This window comes from Petaurus breviceps, unplaced genomic scaffold (assembly GCF_028583685.1).
Source record: "Petaurus breviceps papuanus isolate PSGF00001 unplaced genomic scaffold, PetGlider_PUasm1.0 90769, whole genome shotgun sequence".
Lineage (NCBI taxonomy): Eukaryota > Metazoa > Chordata > Mammalia > Diprotodontia > Petauridae > Petaurus > Petaurus breviceps.
The window spans coordinates 1,800,237-1,820,966 of NW_027187341.1; the positions used below are offsets into that span (position 1 = coordinate 1,800,237).

Below are 20,730 nucleotides of genomic sequence, written 5' to 3' on the forward strand. Positions count from 1 at the left end.
CCTGTAAACAAAATAAGCTTTCTAATAAGAAGGTCATCACAAAATTTCAACTCTACTTACATGTACTTAAATTGACAGATGTTATGTATATTTATAAGTCTCATTGCTTCTAGCTCCACACTGTCTCTTGCATCTATCCCCCTTTTTTCCACTCACAAAGCTTGTATTCTAGTTCAGACCCTACATTTCTTCTGGATTATTGTAATTTCCTTCTAGCTGGTCTTCCTGCATCCATTTTCTCTGCATAAAATATGTCCTCCATACTGTTGCTAAATTGTAATTCCTAAGACACAGATCTGATTGTCACTTCTCTGCTCTACAAGTATAAGTGGCAGCCTATTGTCTCTATTAGAAAATAGAGACTCATTTTGCTTTATAACTGTTTTGCCTTTAAAACTATTTAGTCAAAGTCCAGACTTACTTCTCAGCTTCATTTCACACTACTCTTCATAGATTCTACAGTGTAGACCAAGTGGTCTCCTAGCTGTTTTCCTTGTATTGCTTTCTACCTTCCGTGTTTGTGCCTTTGTCCAGACTGGCCCGTGTTTGGAATGCTCTCCCACCTAACCCTTGCCTTTCATAATCCCTTGCTCCCTTCAGAGCTGACTCAAGAGCCATGTTATATAAAAAACCCTTATTGACTTCCCTTGTCAATGAATGCCATCCCCATTACTCAAATTACTTTTTATTATCTGTGAACATGATATTTTTCTCCAGTAGAAATATAAACTCTGTGAAGGCAAGGACTGTATTATTAGCACCTAGTACAGGACATGAAAAATTCATTTTAGGGGCTTATTGAATCAATTAATATTAAAGTAATTTTGTCTTACTTGGATTAAGATGGTGGCAGTAGTAGGAGTAAAATGATCCAGTTAATAGATATTCAAAACATTGACTAGATAAATAAGAAAATATTAGCCATGTGTGTATATTATTTTAATCATTGTTGTTTGAATATACAAAGTTTTGTTTTATCCCCTTTTTAATTGATACAATTAAGGAACAAGTGCTTTTAAATGCTATTCAGCTGTACCAAAAAAAAGTAGTCCCAAGATTAAACTAAATTTTCTGTGAATACTGTTTTGAGAACAATATACAATAAGGATTCTTGGAATTGTTTATTATCCTAATTTTTTTTTATATTTGTATCCCCGGTGCTTGGCACAGCATCTGCTGCATAGTAGGTGCTTTTAAAAATACAAGTTTCATAGATCTATGAATGAATTTAATGTTTTTCCTTTTTTAGGCAATATTCAACCTTAGTAATATTTTAAATCATTTTTCATAGCAAGCAATGAAGGAGAACATCAAACGAAGAGAAGCTGAGGAAAAAGAGAAACGTACCAGGATAGCCAAAGAAATAGCAGAAAGAGAAAAGGCAGAACGTCAGCAAAAAAAGAAACGGTTGATAGAAATGAAAACTGGTGAGTACTATTGAGTATTTCTTATAACCATAAAAAGTAAACTGATTGACATATTTTGATGTGATTGATGAAAAAATATAATAATGAATATTTATGCTTGGACTCTACAGCAATTCTAATCTCACTATTTCATTTCTTGGTAGATGACATGGTAGAATGCCATACTTGGAGTCAGACAAATTATCTCTGAAATGAAATCTAGAAATCTCTAGCTGTATGACATTGTGCAAGTCCCTTAACGTTTCTGAGCCTCAGTTTCCCAATTTGCTCATCTATAAAACCTAGCAAAATATATAGCACCTTGCTCATGATTTTTGAGGGAATGAAGTATGATAATTGCATAAAAAGTACTTTGAAAACCTTGAAATTCTATGTAAGCAATGATGATGATTGTTATTCATGTTAGCAAGTCATTAAGTTTGATATATATTAGATAGTACTCCATACTGTCTTTATAGTCACTTTCCATTTCCATTCCATTCATTTCTATAAAACCCTTAATTACCCATGATTAATTATATTAACTAAGAAGAAATTAGATAAATATTATTATAGAAAAATTTACTTTCCAAAGTTCACATGTCATTTACTTAAAATTTAAGTGAGTTAAAGAAATTATCGTAATAGGTTCCTACCTCCCTTATTTCCTTTCTTCTCAAATTTTCAAAAGCAAGTCTTAATTCTAATTCTAAATCCTAATGAGAGTCTGTTAGCATCACTGTTGAAATGGTGTACTTTATAAATCAGAACTGCAAATTCATCACAGATCTCTTGAGAGGTAAATTAAGAGACCTACTTTGCAGGAATCACCCCTTTCTACTTTCAATTCAGAAGACCTATTTTATGATGAGTAAGGCAAACTGAGTAGCTAAATGTGTGTGTGTGTGTGTATGTATGCATGTATATAAAAACACTGTTTCCTCCAGTGCAGAAAATCATGCAGACCCAAGTGTTTGTTTATAAGTGCCTCTCTGCCCCTCAGGGAATAGTCACAGGCATTACCTTTAGCCTAAATACAAATGTCAGTCTTAATTTACTATATCTGGAGATCAGAGAAGTTTTGCTTTGACTTCTAAAGCTTACAGTTTCTAAATAAATTTTAAAATAAATTATCACTATAGGATTTACATAATTTTCTTGAATCCTGCCTTTGAAGTTTGACTCATTTGATTTCAGATGAACACTAAACTACAAACTTGACTCATATTTCATTAGATTGTTTGATCATACTTGACATTCAAAGTAAACTTTAAGTAGCAATCTCCTCAGATCAAAATAAGTGGAATTTATGATGATCTGTTCAAAAGACTAGGTATATTTATTTTATTAAATTCTACCTGGCATTATAGAATGGATTGGGTTTGAATCAGTCAGTCCATAAACATTAAGTGTCTGCTTTGGGTCAGGCACTGTGCTAAACTACTGGAGATACAAAAAAACGAAAAACAAATCAACCCCAAACCAGTCTCTGGCCTCAAGAAGTCCATAGTCTTAAGGGAGGAGACAGTACACACTCAAACAAGCTATTTATAAGATACATAGGAAATAATTAACAGAGGAAAAGCACTAGAATTAAGAGGGGTCAGGAAAGGCTTCTTATGTGAGATGAGCTTTTAGTTGGGCCATAAGGAAAGCCAATAGGCATAGCTGAGGAAGGAGAGCATTCCTGGAATGGGAGACAGCTAGAGAAAATCCCTGGAGCTAAGAGATAAAGTGAATTGTTTGTGGAACATCAAGAAAACCTGTGTCAGAGAATAAAGTATAAGAAGTATGAAGGAAGGAGGGTTTTGAAGTTATATAGAAGATTTTGTATTTAATCCTGAAGGCCATAGGGAACTACTAGAGTTTATTTAGTAGGAGGATACGTTCTTTGGAAAAATCATTTTTGTGACTTGAAGTGGGGAGAGACTTGGGGCACACGGGCTTGAGGTGATGAGGGTCGGCACTAGAGTGATGGCAAGGTCAAAGGAGAGAAGGAGGTGTTTATGAGTAATTTTACAAAAGTGAAATTAATAAGCTTTGACAGCAGATTGGATATGGAGGTGGGGGATGAGAGATAATGAAGAATACAGAATGACTCCTAGGTTGTGAACCTGTGAGATTGGGAGGATGCTCTTGCCCTCTACGATAATATGAAAGTGGGGATAAAGGCTAGGGGCAAAGATAATGAGTTCTGTCTTGGACACATTTAGTTCAAGATGTCTGAAAGGCAGTTGGAGATGTGAGATTGGAGGTCTGATAAGAATTTGTGTCAGGATAGATACATTTGCACATGGTCAGCATAGAGATAGTAATTAAATCCATAGGAGTTGATGAGATCATCAAGTGAAGTAGTATAGAGGGAGAAGAGAAGAGGACCCAAGACAAAACCTTGTGGGACATCTATGGATAAAGGATATGAATCTTAGTAGTATTTTTGTGTTTCAGGGGCATATCATTGAATGTTTCTGCACTTTAGAATGCTCTCTTGATCTTCCTCCTAAATGTCTAACCATTCTTCTCTGCTTTCTTTGCTAAATTCATCATCTAGATCATATCCCCTAACTATTTTTGTCCTGGGCCTCTTACTCTTTACTCTCTTAAATTTTCTGACATGATCTCTTAAGTCAGATACAGATGGGTTTAATTATCATCTCTATGCTAATACCTTGCAGATCTGGGTATTCTGTCCATGAACCTAAGTGCTATATCAGCAGCTGAGTATACGACATTTCAAATTGCATTTCCTGGAGACATCTCAAATTCCGTATGTCCCTTAAAAGCCAGCCCTCTTCCAAATTTTTATATTTCTGTTGAAGATGCCATCATTTTTTATTTCCAAAGTGCAAAATATTGGCATTTTCCTTGATTCCTTGCATTTCCAAACCCCACATATCCAATCAGTTGCCAGATTTTGCCATTTCTACCTCTACAACACCTCTCACATTGAACCCCTTCTCTCTAATAATATAGCCATGACCTTAATTCAGGCACCTTAGCACCCCTTGCCTACGTTGTTTTAATGACCTCCTGCAGGGTCTCCCTCTCACGAGTCTCTCCCATTTCTTTCCTTCCATCATCCAAACTGATTTTCCTTAAGTGTCAATGTCATTCTCCAACTGCATGAACTCCAAAAGAAAGGCCTTCTTTTGCCTCTAGGATCACATATAAACCCTGCTCTTTTAACTTTTAAAGCTTTACAACCTTATTCCAATTTATTTTTCCAGTCTTATTGTATGTTACTCTTCCTCCTGTACTTTATGATACAAATCTAATTAATCTTCTCTCTGTTTTGCACACATGACTCTCCATCACTTATCTATGTGTCTTTGTACTAGCTACCCGCCCCCCTCCTCTCCATGGCAGAAACGCAAATTCTCTTCGCCTCAGCCCCATAGAATCCTTCTTTTTTTTTCAAAGATACAGTTCAAATACCACCTTCTAGATGAAGCATTTTCAAATCACCTCAACTGTTAATATTCAGCTGTAACCACTTTGTATTTACAAGTGTTTACATTTTTAATGTTTATTCTCTATATACTTAGATATGTTCTTATTTTCTTTTTTTTTTCTTTTTTTTTTCCTTTTTGGAGGGCAATTGAGGTTAAGTAACTTGCCCAAGGTCACACAGCTAGTTTTGTGTGTGTGTGTGTGTGTGTGTGTGTGTGTGTGTGTGTGTTAAGTGTCTGAGGCTGGATCCGAACTCAGGTCCTCCTGACTCCGGGGCCAGCATTCTACTCACTGCGCCACCTAGCCGCCCCTATGTTCTTGTTTTCTCCTGTTAAAATATAATCATCTTGTGAAGAAGGAATATTTCATTCATTGTATTTGAACCCTAATACCTATCATAGTACCAGGCACATTGTAGGTACCCTATCATCTGTGAAGTTTCTGCCTTGGAATACTCCCATCATCAGCCTTGCTTACTGGGGTCACTACAAATTTATGTTAAGTAATCTCAAGTGGCCTTCCCTGGTACAACACAATCCCCCCGTTATGACTCACCATTCATCTTTTTCAGGTCTTTTCATCCCTCCTCAAACCTTTTATGGCTCCCTTCCCACATTCTTTGCTGAAAAATTTGCCTTAAAATTCACTGAGAAAAATTACATTTTTATAGCCTTTTGTTACTGTTTACATTTTCCCCATAGTTCTTACTGAGCTTTGCATCTGTTCATCTATACTTCTCTCTATTCCTCCTCTGTTACCAGCTTTTCCTCTCATCTTCCAAACATGATATTTTTTTAATCTAAATTATTTGGTAGGCTACCTCTTGTTTTTGGCTAGTGAGATCTCATTTATAGTACTTGGGTGATACACAATGTTTATGACTACATCAGGTTACTTAAACTCTCTAAATCTCAGTTTCTTCATCTGTAAAGATAATAATAGCAACAACCTAACAGTGGGACTTAGAGATTTAAATGGGATAATATATATAGGGTGGTTAGAAAGTCTTACGGTGTTTTTAAACTATTAAATCTTAAAATGACTAGATAGATTTTATTAACTTATTAGGTAAGCTTTAGCAGCATAAAAGTGACCTAACACTTTTAGGACACCCTGTATTAAGTACTTTGTAAAACTTAAAGCTTATGTAAATATGAGCTAGATAATGATGCCCAATTTAATGATCAGGCCCTTCAATTCAAAGTCTTTACTGCTATAAAGACTTTATCTTTTTTCCCTTCCTTCAACAGATAGTCTTGAGAATTTAGAGCATCACAGTTGACTCAGAGAATGAAAAGAGACTAGTCCAGCCTTCAGTATCACATACAATGCATTTCTAAGATTCCTATATGGACTTGACAGAATGTCTCATTTTATATGCCCTTATATATCTGTACATGTGTATGAAAATAATAGTACACAAACATTTCTACATTTACTCAAGTTTTCCTTTTCAGGATTATTAAGTTACATAACATCTAGAATTAAAACTTGCAGCTGATTTAAGCCCGTCATTTGGTCTATGATATTGCTCTGTCCCCAACCCTCATACTGTGTCTTCACCATAGTTTCTTTAGACAACTCCCTTTTGTTTTCTTTTGTGTCTTCAGAATTTTTTTTTCTTGAGTTTTCTGTCCTTTTGGGATTCAATTCTAATGTAGAATATTGGTTCATGGGTGCCTGTTTATCATTTCTATGAATTATACAAAATTTGCTGTCCCCAAATCTAGTGTGTATGTCAGAGGATACCTGCCTTTCCTCTTTCTTTATGCCAAATACAAATATGAAATGGTCACTTCCCCATGCCTAAAACCTACTCAGTTCTCCGCTTTTCCTATCCTAAGTTTCCCATTTTTCTACCCTAGTAATAAGCTCCCTGTTATTACTGAAAATCAGATCCAGAATAGATCTTGCACTTACTGGCACCTCAGTCATTTGAAGGGTAAAATTATCATTAAGGCAAGTAAAAAGATTAAAAGCTATTCTACTTTTGATAGAAAAAATCTTCTAAGAGATATCTCTGCGGTTCTGACTTTCCTTCGTTGCCACACCCTGTCTCATTGCTGAATCCCTGCCAGGCTCGAGATGCTTCTCATGCTCTTTGTCCGCTTCCTTTAAGCCTGCTCATCTATGGTTTGTTTAAGCGACAAATATCACTTTTTTTCCTGGCTCTTAGATTTCCTCACCTGAGCATATCGCAACACTACCGTGTGTGTGTATCTGTATCTATATTTTTTTAAAAGGCTTACCCTTTTCTAGTCAAATTCCAGTTATGAGTATCACCACACCTATTAACAGGTCAAATCTTATTAAGTTCTGTAGTTTATCTTATATTTTTTCCCCATAGACATCGGATAACCTGTTTTATTACTGCCTCCTTTCTTAGATTTTTGCCTCCTGTCAACTTCTATGTGTCTCATTTGCCATTCTTTCTACATTGCAGCCATTCTCCATGATCTCTAGCTTGGTGCCTATAAATAGGTAATTTTCTCCCCTCTTCCTTTTCAGTTTGTGAACCTTTGAGTTAGATTTGCAAGTTTTCAGGCAAATATATTCTCACTAAACCTTTTTACTTGTATTAACTAATAATAAAGGAACCGGTTTTCCTCTATTTTAAGCTATGACTCAGAAATACAAATTCTTCTTAGACAACATGTTTTTAAGCATCTGCTCACAATCTAAGTCTACCATTATGTTTTAAAACCTTTGCTTTCCATGGGCATTAGTCATAAAAATACCACCTGTGTTCCAGAATCTTCCCTTTCTTGCCTGAGACTCCATAGGATTTTTCAATACTTTTTTGATTCCTTCTGCCAGTATCATTTATTATGTCCATGTAAATAACCAGTAGTGAGTAATGGTCATTCTGAAGTAATGAGTAATTTGTCAGGTCTTATGAGATTCTCTGTCACATCTTGGATATATTCCCTATGAAGACAGACTGACAGATAGTTGCCAGTGTACCTCTCTGTATGACATCACTAACCATCACTACCTATCTCTACTTTCTCTGCCTCTTTTTAGATGATATATTGTAGTGTAAGGTCATATAGACCAATGCCTAGCATAATGCTCTTTACTTAATATGTGTTTAATAAATGTTTGAATTGAGTTAATATTTTTTTCTGATTTATTGACATTCAATTTCCTATTCATTTAAGAATACTGCCAATTTATAATCATCCTTTGTCATTGCAAATTACATATGAGGTGTGCCCTTGTGTCTACTGACAATTTTGATAACATATGTGAGTTTGGAGGTGGTACTGGATAGAAGTCACCATTTTAACCTGGTGGGTCCCAGAAGTATCAAGTGACTAAAATGACAGGAGCCTGATGAGCATTTCATTACTGATAATGTTCTCATACAGAACAAAACAGCTTGTCATACAAGATCAATTTTCAAGACTTATGACCTGGACATCACATTTTATGCATTTATGATTTCCTACAGCAGATGTGTTCTTTAATTGAGAAATTTAGAATTATGAAGATGTGATAGTATCATCCATGCAATTTCATGGCCTTCCATTTTTATTTCCTCAGCTTCAAAAAAATAGCTTAATGATTTTCCTTCCAAGTGTGTTGGAATCTTCTATTACAAAGGCAAGAAAATAGTTTAGATTAATTTAGAAAAATATAACAAAAATCTTAAAGAATAGTGAGAATTCTGATTTAAAACAGTGATCAGCTGAATACCTTGGAATGAATCAAAAAGCATGCAGCTGTTTCTAAATAAAGAAATCTTTTCTTCTATTGATATATAAACTCTGTGCTAGAAATAATTTCATTTTTGATCATTCCAACAGATGTCACTAAAACTTCAAGCTTCTTTCTATTAGTAATATAGCACAAGCAGCTGAAAATATGATATGATAATTTCAGATTTTCTCATCAATCCAGTTCTTCCCTTATGGAAACTTATGCAAAAGGGTCTATACTTCTGAATGAATCAATGAACGAAAAAGCATTTAGTAAACACTACATGTCCAGCATCAGGGATACAAATACAAGGAGTCAAAATCTGCCCTCAAAAAGCTTATAAGAAGTGATGAGGTTGGCCTGATAAGGCAAAATGTTATTCATGAGGGAGGGAGGGAAGAAGATGTAAATACCTTTTTATATCTCAGAGCAGAGTAGGAGTATACTCAGAGCAGCAATAAACTCTGAGAGATGTGGGGGGAGGGGGTGCTTTCCAATAAACCAGTACAAATTTTACATATTCATATCATCTCTAATCATCCACCCAGGCCATATCACTGTAAGTCTGTCGACATTGACTTCTCACTCCCAAACCCTCCTAATCCCAACTGAACCAGCAGTAGTTTCTAGACAGGATGTGAGAGCAAAACTTCCTTTCTTTGTTCTTCCTGAATCTCTGACCCAGTGTCTGGAAAGGTAGCTTCTTGTGTCTCCTACCCTTAGGCAGGACCCAATCACTGGTGCCTATATGTATACAAACTATTACCTTCCTGTATTATATCCATGTCAGATTCTAGACTCTGCATGAGGGATGGGCCACATGTGGCCCTCCAAGTCCTCAAGTCTGGTCCTTTGACTGAATCCAGACTTCACAGTACTAATCCCTTTAATAAAAGGATTTGTTCTGTGAAACTTGAACTCATTCAAAAGGCCTCACCCAAAGGCTTAGAAGGCCTGTGGTCTCAAGACCTCAAGTTCCCCGGCCCTGTAGACATTCTTTAACTTAAGATCCCATCCAAGCCATCTGATAATTTGCCTGCCAACATACATACCCCCTTTCACTATTCACGTTCCCCAGAGCAAAGCTCCCTTCCCCGATTTCCATTTCTTCCCTGTTTGTGTAGTCTTCCCATTTTGAAATACAAGCTTCCTTTTTTTTTGAATTTTTTAAAAATTTATTTATCCTTAGTTTACAACATTCAATTCCTCAAGAAATAGAAGCTTCTTGAGGGCAAATACTGTCTCTTTTTTTAAGCTTTGTACCCACAGCTCTTAGCCAGTGCCTAAAACATAGTAAGCACAATATATGCATTTTAAATTAAATTATCCCTTCCTAAATTATGATTAGCACGTCCTCAAATTCTTCTTCATATTAGTGATGGACAAAAAGGCCTGTTCTTCCCCTCTCTAGAATAGCAATAATGGAGATGTGCACCGTTAGATTGTGTTCCAGAAACCTGTCCAAATAGTGGTTACTATATACTTCTAAATATTATTATATAAGTTCAATTGCCCTCATCCCCTCAACCTACCATAAATACCAAGAGGAATTCTTTTCACAGAATTAGTGAGCCAGACTTCTCATTTATATATAAGGGAATTGAGTTTATTATATACTATTTGCAACTTTGCAAGTAAGAAACACTTTTATGGTCCAAGAATTAGGATTTTACTACCTAAGGTGGTAAAATAAAATTAAATCAGTGTTCTTTCTTGTTTGTCCATCATAAATCATTGCTTGCCCTTGGCAAGAGTGCAGAGTGACTTTTCAGACCGACTATTTATTATCACTATCTTTTCAGAGTGTGTATTTTTGTAAGTATAATGAAAAATATGAAATAGTCTACTGCAATTTCAAAAGAAGGGAAATGGTATTTAAACCACAAAGCTCTGTTGTAAAGGTAAGAATAGCAGAAATGTCACACTACCATATCACACCTTCCAAGAGTTCTTTTCTTCTATCTTTTTTTTATTTTTAGAGAGACAAACTCATAGGTCTTCCAAATATCCATTGTTGCATGATTTTTTTGTGTTGTTTCCATAGCTGATACCTTTAAATTAAACAAATAGCCCTTTATATATTGCTATAGTACATATATTTAATAATTCATTTCTTATGCCATATATCAAGTTTTATGTAAGTTAGTAGTTTTATAATTTAGATTGCATTTTCATTTAATTGAGGAGGCAGGCAGTGGTGAGGCATCAAATGCAAAGGATATCTAGTAAACAAAGAATTTAGTGATTATTTAGCATAGATACAAAGCTATACTGGTATGTAATTGTTTGTACCAAGATAGCTAGGGATAATCAATGCATAGGATCTGTATGTAGTTTTGTGCCCAATTTTATTCGTATTTTTTGTAGGTGGTGGGAAAAGTAAGACCATTTCATAATATAATTGTCATTTTATGCATTAGAACTTCCTGAGTATGTGAGTTAATCCACATGATTTTTAAATGGCTCATCAGAATGGCCTCAAAATGGTCCTGGTTTTATATGATTATATTTTGTAGATGAACTGAGTTTATTTAATAGAATAATTTAAACTTCATGTGAACAACTACTATATTTTAATATTTCATTTATTATTTATTAGACTAAAATGTCTCATTTGGTGCAACTACAGTCTATTAAATAAAGAGGTAATTACATTTTAAAAATCTGTTGTTTACCCACTTGGGTGAAACTGCTCCTTTGTTTCCATTTTGTGATTCTGAATAAAAGCAATTAGCCCTGCTTTTTAGAGAAATTGTATGTTATGTTAATCTAACTTAGAAATTTCATCTATAAATCTTAGCACATTTGTCAACCAAAGAGGTTATTCCCCCCTCCTAACGGTTTTGGCATTTTCCCTACATTATTGTTAAAGGAATTAGGAAATTATGTATACCATTCTTATTTTTTATGTTGGATAGAAAGGATAAATGGAAGTAAGGCAATTTTATCTACTGACTAGAGAGTTCACCTCAGAAATCAAGAAGATGTTTGTGTCCAAGTCAAGTCTTTGATACATACTAGTTGTGTGATCCTAGGATGGTCAACCAACTTGCTAGTGCCCTAGGCAGCTCTCTGAGATACTAAGTTAGAGAATCTCCTGTTTCTAGATATAAATACTTTGTAAATAAGTTTTTTCTTGATATCTTCATATTTTACATCACCACAACTTCCCCCTACAAACCTCTAAATTCCATATAACAAATAGTATTTTTAAAGACCAAAAAAAAAAAAAAGGTGGGAAAGTAAGAGGTAGAAAAATCAGTGTAACTGATCAATACAATTTTTTCCATTTCTTTTTTTTAATGCTTTATTAACTTCTGATTTACATCATTCGTTTCCGCCAGATTTTGAGTTACAAATTTTCTCCCCGTTTTTCCCCTACCCACCGCCCCAAAATAGCAGTCCCACAGGATATCCCCTCCTCCAATCTGCCCTCTCCCATACTTTCTTCCATACCCCTTTCGACTTTTCCAGTGGATCTCTATGCCTCAGTGCCTGTATATCTTATTTCCCAATTACATGTAAGATGGTATTAATAATAGTATATATATATATAATATAATAATAATAGTATATATATATATATATATATACACACACATATATATTTGAATATTTGATTTTAAAACTTTGAATTCCAGATTCATTCCCTTCCTTCCTTGTCACCCACCGTTACTGGGAAGATAAGCAGTTCAGTATAGGTTGTACGTGTGTGGCTAATGCAAAACAGTAACATAATAGATATATTGTAAAAGAATGACTATATTACCCTCCCTCCTATCCCACCTCCCACTTGTTCTATTCTCTACTTTGATCCCATCCCTTTTCAAAAGTGGGTGCTTCCAACTTCCCTCCCTACCAGCCTGCTCTCCCTTCCATCGTCCTACTCTCCTGGAAAGTGAGATACCCTATTTAGTGTGTATTTCAGTCCCCTCCTGAGCCAAATTCCATGAGAATGAGGTTGACCCATTCCCTTTTGCCTTCCTATTCTTCCCCTCCATTCTTCCCCATTGTAACCATTTTCCCTTGCCTCTTCTATATGAGATAGTTTACCCCATTCTGTCTCTCCCCATCTCCTCTCATTATATTACTCTCTCACCTCTTAATTTCACCTTTTAAGTATCATCCCTTCCTATTAAATTGGTCCTGTGCCCTCTATCTATGTGTGTATACCTGTAAACATATAAACACACATTCACATATGTATTCATATGCCATATACCCTCCAATATAGACACACACACACACACACACACACATATATATATATATATATATATATATATATACACACACATATATTTCTATTCCCTTCAACTATTTTCATAATGAGAAAAGTTTCATCATTTACAATTAGCGTTTTTCCATGTAGGAATGCTAATATTTCAACTTTGATAAGTTCCTTATGATTGCTTTTTCTTATTTACCTTCTCATGCTTTTCTTGGTTCTTTTTTCCGAATGTCAAATTTTCTATTCAACTCTGGTTTTCTCATCAAGAATGCTTGAAAGTCCTCTATTCCACTGAACGACCATGTTTTCCCCTGAAACATGATACTCACTTTTGCTGGGTAGGTAATTCTTGGTTTTAATCCCAGCTCTTTTGACCTCCAGAATATCATATTCCCAGCCCTTCGATCTCTCAGTGTATAAGCTGCCAGATTCTGAGTTGTCCTGATTGTGTTTCCACAATATTCAAATTGTTTCTTCCTGGCTCCTTGTAATATTCTCTCCTTCATCTGGAAATTCTGGAACCTGGCTATAATATTCCTAGGAGTTTTCTCTTTGGTATCTTTTTCAGGAGGTGATCGGTGGATTCTTTCAACCTCTATTTTGCCCTCTGATTCTAAAACATCAGGGTAGTTTTCCTTGAGAATTTCTTGGAGGATGATTTTTAGGTTCTTTTTTTGATCATGGCTTTCAGGTAGTCCAATAATTTTTAAATTATCTCTCCTGGATCTATTTTCCAGGTCAGTGGTTTTTCCCATGAGATATTCCACAGTGCCTTGTTTTATTTCATTTGTTTGGATTTGTTTAACAGCATCTTGATTTCTCATAAAGTCACTAGTTTCCATTTGCTCCAAGCTAATTCTGAAGGAATAATTCTCCTCATTGAGCTTTTGAAATTCTTTTTCCATCTGGAAAATTCAGCTTTTTAAGGCGTTCTTCTCCTCATTGCCTTTTTGGGCCTCTTGTGCCATTTGAGTTAGTCTATTTTTTAAGGTGGTAATTTATTCAGTCAGGCTGTTGACTCATTTTGTAATTTTCTTGCCTTGTTCTCATTTCTCTTCCCAATTTTTCCTCCACTTCTCTTATCTGTTTCTTAAGGTCCTCTATGGCCTGTAACCAGCTCGTATTTTGCTTAGAAGCTTTTGGTGCAGGAGTTCTGACTTCACTGTCTTCCTCCTGTTCCATGCTTTGATCTTTTTTGTCCCAAAAATAGGAGTCTAATGTTGAATTGCTTTACCTGGTTTGCTTCCTTTGCCTGGTCATGTCGCCCCTCAGTCACTTGACCCCTGAGCTTTTTGCCACAGTAGGACTCTGCCACCAGACAGGGGAGCTTCGTTCCAAATGCTGGGGTTTTCTCAATTGCTGGAAGTATTAGTGGGTGCCCTCTCTGAAGCCTCCACATGCTCTGGCAAGCTGGTCACACACCCCAGGACCTCCACCCTAGACTTCAATCCAGATCCAGGCAGATTAAAGCAAGAGCGATTACCCGTCAGACTGGTCCCCCTACACTCTGCAGGCCAAGAGCTAAAGCTGCCACGTGGCAGCGGCTGCACAGCAGCCCTCAATGGCTTGGCCCCGGGGGCAAAAGCCCACGCACTCACAACTACTGTGTCCCAAAGTCCAAACTGCACTGAACTCTCACTTTGTCCTTAGCATCTATGTGTTGATAAACCTAGACCACCATAGCTGCTGGTGATCTGGAGTCCTTCCAGCGGGTGGCTAGTCAGGCCCGCCCTGGGGCTAAAACCTCTGTGTTGGGCAGGGCTCAGCTCCCAGAGTGTTGCACTGGCCAGTTCCTGCTGGCCTGCCGGGCTGTCCTCATCGGGAGGTTAGGTTCTCTGTGTCATTTTGTGGGTTCTGTTGCTCCAAAGTTTGTTTAGAGTCCCCTTTTACGTGGATTGGAGGTAGTGGGAGCCGGAGCCGGGTGGAGGTCCTGTTTCTACTCAGCCATCTGGACTCTGCCCCATGTACTTTATTCTTATAATTAGTTCCTACCCTTTTTCCACATCAAAGATATATTCAAAGTGGGCAAATCACCCCCTGGGGAGAACTGCAATCATCCACCAAGCAGTTACTTGGGTGCAACTGAGGGGTGTTGAATAAAAATAAAGGGGAAGTGGAAGCATAAGGAAAGAAGATTTTGAAAAAAAACATACATATTTCATCTGTTTTATTACGGAATTAAAGTCATAGTGATTGCATTATTTTCCAAATAACCACACAAAATGCAAGTATAACCAATCAGTGGTCAAGTCTACCCACAGGTCTTAACAAGCAGGTGTTGGCAGGGGAGTATGTCATGCATTGTCAGGAAGTCCAGCATGCATTGGCAGGAATATGTGCATGCAATGACTTGTTTATAATATCATACTATACAATTACATGATGCATCATCAATATTTAAATGCAGTAAAAACCCCAAAAATTTATAATAAATTATTAAATTTAAGATGTATAAATTTTTTCTTAGAAAAATTTATATTTTTTTGAAATGATGCAAATTTCAAAAAACAAAAGGGCTAAAAGAAAGTAGATCTACTAAAGAAAGTATATTTCCAGGGGGACGCTGAGTAATTATTTATTTCTTGAAAAGAGGACAGTAGGCCAAATAAGTTTGGGAACCTCTGATATAGGAGGTACTTCAAATAACTACTATTGGTTTCTTGGGAACTCACACTTCACTTTGTTTTTACCTCTCATCCACTTAACATATCCCATTTTATACTGTAGTATGTGTCTCTCTTTAACCTCAACACTGTAATGCTAAGCAAAGGCAACTTCCCAAGCTTCAAAATATCAGCATAGGTGCTCTCCATTTTATTCAGTGAAAAATTAAGAACAGAGAAAATCAAAATATAGCATAATTCAAAATACAGCATTCACCAAGTATAATTCAATAATCTCCAAGTACTACTCCACCCCTGGGCATTATAATTCATTTAGTCAATCCCAAAGACCCTCTTCTAAGTACTACTCCACCCCTCTTTGTGGTTGATTTAGTCAACCACAAAGCCCCTCTTCTCAAATGGAGATTAGTTTCCAATCATAATAAAATACATTCATTTGTTCAATCACAGAGCACAAAAATGTCAAAAGTTCCCCACCCTTGGATCACAATTGAATCTACCCCAGAGTTACAACAAGCTTAAGCACAGCATTTAATACCCAAAGAGAGGTCTTTTCTTCATCTTGACCAGAGGCAAGTTCTAAGTAGTCTTTGTTCCTAGGGAGACCAAGCTTAGAAAGGCCACAAGATACATTGCCAGTGTCTTCATTAATTCATTCTCTGCTGCAGAACAGTCCTAGCACCCCTGAAAACATTAGCAAAACCCTCTTCCAGGATTTCTGTAAACACGCAACAAGAAAATCCTTCTTCAGGGCTTTTGAACCAACAGCAAGGTTTCAGGATCTCTGAACAACAGCACTGTCCTTCACCAGTCAACAGAATTCACTCTCTGTCTGCAGAACAGTCTCAGGAGCTCTGAACCAACAGCAAGGTTCCAGGACCTCTGCAGCAACAGGACTGTTTTTCACCAGTGAACAAATCTGGCAAAACAACATCAAAACAGACCGACAAAGTACCAGCATAACAGCCATGTCTCCTTAGTCCTTGGCAGCTCTGGGTGGCAGCTCTCAAAAGTCCTGGGCAATTCCAACTGGCCCTTAGCAATCCTCTCTGTCTCTCTCTGCCTCCAAGGTGCTGCTTCCAAAAAGTTCTTCTGCCTCTCTCTTTGCTTGTGTCTCTCTAAATTTATGTCACCAGCTCCTCCCAGTTCAGCACTCTCTTTTCACATCAACAAGTCCATCCCACAAGTGGGATTCACAAGCTCTGGGTTTTAACACAATCAATCCAAAAACCAAGCCAATACAGGGGGATCTTTAAATTCCATTACTATTACATTGCACTGTAATTCATTCCACTCTTACATTCCACTTTAATTCACACATAGCAAACAATAAATACTTGTTGAATGTTGTTGAGCACCTTTTCCTTCTGTTTTCTTTTTTTTTTCCCTCTGGTTACATAGTAGTAACATTAAGAAAAACAGAAGAAAATAGCATATGGAGAATTAGTCCTTGAATAATTGACTGGAATATTTCTATAAAAGAGAACTGTGATAAATATCCTACCTTGGAAATGTCAAGATGAAGCTCCTTGGTTGGGAGAGGATAGGACTAGTAACTGGAGCTGTGATTTCATTACTGTAGAGGACACCTTGGTGAGAAAATAATCTTTACTAAAGTAAATGTAGCATTCAATTCTAGAGGATTGCTGAGAGCACAGATTTTGTTTTGCTCATAACTAATCCTTCCCTTTTCTTTTTTCCTTTTCCTTGTTCTACCCTGTTTCCTGGTTATGTTAAATGCATTTATACACCAAAGTATGTGTGTGTGTGTGTGTGTGTGTGTGTGTGTGTGTGGACTGAGGGAATGCACCCCACTAGAAGACATAGTATTTTTTTTTTCTAATTGCTTACTTGGATCTGCCTTTTTGTTTCTCTTCACTCCTGTGTTTATATCTCAAAGTTTCTGATCAATTCCTCTCTTTTTATCAGTAATGCTTGGAAGACATCTCAGTCATAGAACCATGCTCATTTTTGTAGGTTATGCTCAATTTTTCTGGATAAATTATTCTGGGTTGTAAGCCAATATCTTTTTCCCTTTGTAAAACCATAGTCCACATTCCACTCCTTTATGGTACAAACTACTCAATCTGTTGTGATCCTAAGTATGATTGCTTGGTATTTGATCTCTATTTTTTTTTATGACTGCTTTCAATATTTTTTTCTTTGACCGGGAAGCTTGGATAATTTTCATTTAGCTGTTTATTTCAGGAGATGATCAGTGAATTCTTTTTATTTTCACTTTGTCCTCTTGTAAGATTTAGGCAGTTTTTGTTTATGATGTCTTGGACCACTTTTATTTTCCAACATTTGACTTTGTTTTAATATATGTTGTTGTCTCATGGGTCATTAACTTTTGTTTGGTCTATTCATGAAGCTATCAAAGAATTTTGATTTCCTAAGTGAAAGTTGACTATATCTGAAATTGGTGAAACATTTTTTGTTGTTACATTTTTAATTAAAAGGATACACTGAATTCCATGGTTTATTACTTATTCACTATTTAGAAGCTGTTTTCAAAGTCATGTCTAATTCTTTATAAAACAAACTTACAAACTTTTTTTTCTGAATTCATTACTTCTGTATGTAATGACATCCAGTTTTTGATGTTCAAAAATCTTGAGGTTATCATTTGACTCTTCCTTCTGTCCTTTTCCCATATGATATTATTTTAATTAGTCTCTACTAGTTATTTGCATTATAATGCTTCTTCCCTCCCCTTTCCTTCCCACCACTACATCAGATATCCCCATGGCTCTTATTTTGTTTTTATGTCTGATTATGAAGTATCTTAAAACTTGTATCATTGGAATACATCCATTTCATTATTAGAGATATTATACACTTGATTATACCCCCTGCCATTCCAGTCACAGTACTATTTTAGTTAAATAATTCAAAATTATTAAAGTACAGGATTAGTGACAAGTAATTTCTCCTAATATGCTGTAAATTAGTTCTTTAAATTAGTGAATTTTAAAGAGGAAAAAAAAGATGCCATATTGGTGACCTGAAAAGTTTGAACTCTTTCTTTATAATTTTGTAGAGTCATTTATTTGTTAAGGTGTATTAAGCAGTTACTATATGAGATACATAGGGTCTAAGGATATAACATTCAACAAAACAGTTGACACAGTGAATGAAATTACATTTTCTTAGGAGGCAGTAGGAGAAGGGAAGAGAGAGTAAGTAATGCTCAGATAATATTCTACTGTCCAAACAAAAATCCTGTACTAATATGGTATTAACAGATCATTCTTACTAAATAAGCCAACAGTACCAACAACCAACTGCCTTTAAGCCTGTGGTTAAACTGCTACAGTTATTGATTGAATTACTGTATACATTCTTTGTTTAAAGTTCCTTCTCCCACATCCCCAACTTTTCTTTAAAATGTTAAAAGACAAAAAATTGTCATTAGAAAAATTCACGTGTGATCTTGGGCAAGTCACTTAATCCCAATTACCTTGCTCCCCGCCCCCCTCCAAAAAGAAAAAAAAGAAAAGAAAATTCACTTAAAGTATTATAGAGAATACTATAGTTTTTAGTGAAAGGGAAGCATAAAAAAAGTATTGCCTATTTCTTTCTACATCCTCAGAGGTCATGGTTTATAGATTCAGTTGTGTAATAATTAAGGGTCTTCTTTGTGCAAAGCACTGTATTTAACCTGGGTAAGATATAAAGGACAGAAAAGAGGGAGTCCTTGTCCTTGTAGAGTTTCTAGTGTGGCAAATAGAAATCCTTTTCTTTTAATCATAAACCCTTTTCATCCACAACTTTAATTGAATGAACTTTCATTATACCTACTGTGTGCCAGACCCTGCTAAGATCCAGAGGCCACAAAGACTAAATTAAAACCATTCTTCTAAACAGATACACAGCTAAATAAATACATAATAATTTAAGAATTATAAAACACTAACTGAAGTTTTGGGGAGAAGAGGTGTCACAAAAGGCATGAGGAAATATATAATATAATATGAGGAATATAGGAAATGGCATGAGGTGAATCTTGAAGCTCAGTGTTCAAAGACAAGGAGGAGAGAAAGGAATGCCTACACAATGCAGACAGCTTATGTGAAAACAAGAGGATGGGAAACTGAATGCTGAGTTCTAGGAACAGCTGACAGGCTTGTTTGGCTAGATTGTTGAATGTGGAAGGACATAATATAAAATAATTTTGAATTATCTATAGTGCCAGTACAAGCTTGATAATATCCCTGTTGTCTTAATTATCTGAAGTGGAAGTATAACGTATATACATAGAGTCAGGAAAGTCATAAATGACAAAGTATTGAATTCGTTATATGTAGACAACTTCTCATTTTCCCTGAAAATCAGTCAGCACTTTATAAAGAGAGCTCATTAACGTTCATAAAGTAGCATCCTGTTATAGTTAATGTGTCACACATTTAGCTACTGTGTAACTATTTATTTTTAGAATAAAATAGTGGAGTTACCTCAGGAGATCTAAAAGATTTTGAGATCAGTTTACCCTGGACAAATTCTTTTTCCATAACAATTGGCTCTTGAGCTATGGCTAGCCTTACATTAATTGGGGCACCATTTATGACCTCCTAAAATTCTCAGAGATGTTAACTGTATATAGATACCCACTTATGTGCACACAACTTGCTGCTTAGTATTCTACAAAAACAAGAGATGTAAGTAAATTCAACTCATGTATAACTTTTTAAAGAAAAACTTCACCTTAGCACCTATTTTGAATTTTTTCACTCAATGAGTCTTTCACCATCATTGTTAACAGATAGTAAAATGAGTTAAACCAGTTTCAGGTCCTCTTCCTGCTTCTACTGCTGCCCTTAAGTGAAGGCAATACCAAGTCAATCAACAGAATGGAAAATTAGGGGAAGCAGGGGTTTGGATAATTCATAACTTATTATTACTTAAGCAATCAACTGCTTAAGTAATGTGAGCATGCATATCTTTATAATAAGAATCATTAAATTGGAAGGAACATCACTGAGAGACCATTAAACATTTATATCTCCAATAAAGCCATATCTAACTTTTTGTATATAGTTGAGTATCTTTCCTAGAGCACAAATTTAGGAAATTCCCATAATTTTCCTTTGTAACCTAGTCTGATATTTAAGTCACTTACTGTTGAGAAATGCTTTCTGACAGTAAACCTTTTTAAAATACTTGTAATCTTAAGTCCATTTTCTTTATTGAGTGAAGACCAAGAAATGCTAGTAGCTTCTTAGTATGATAAACTTGTAAACCATTAACTCTCTCCTTAGTCATCTTTTTAACTTGACCCCTTAGATCATGTACTCTGACCTTCTGACATATTTAA

The 20,730-nt window shown here is 35.8% G+C and overlaps 1 protein-coding gene across 2 annotated transcripts in view; it reads left to right on the forward strand.

Moving 5' to 3' along the window:
• Positions 1-20,730, forward strand: part of DIAPH3 (diaphanous related formin 3) — a 516,072-nt gene that overhangs the window by 354,466 nt on the left and 140,876 nt on the right. For both annotated transcript variants that reach the window (XM_069068623.1, XM_069068622.1), the window contains one exon: positions 1,292-1,427. In XM_069068623.1, coding sequence (XP_068924724.1) covers positions 1,292-1,427 — 136 coding nt within the window. The remainder of the gene's footprint in view (positions 1-1,291; positions 1,428-20,730) is intronic.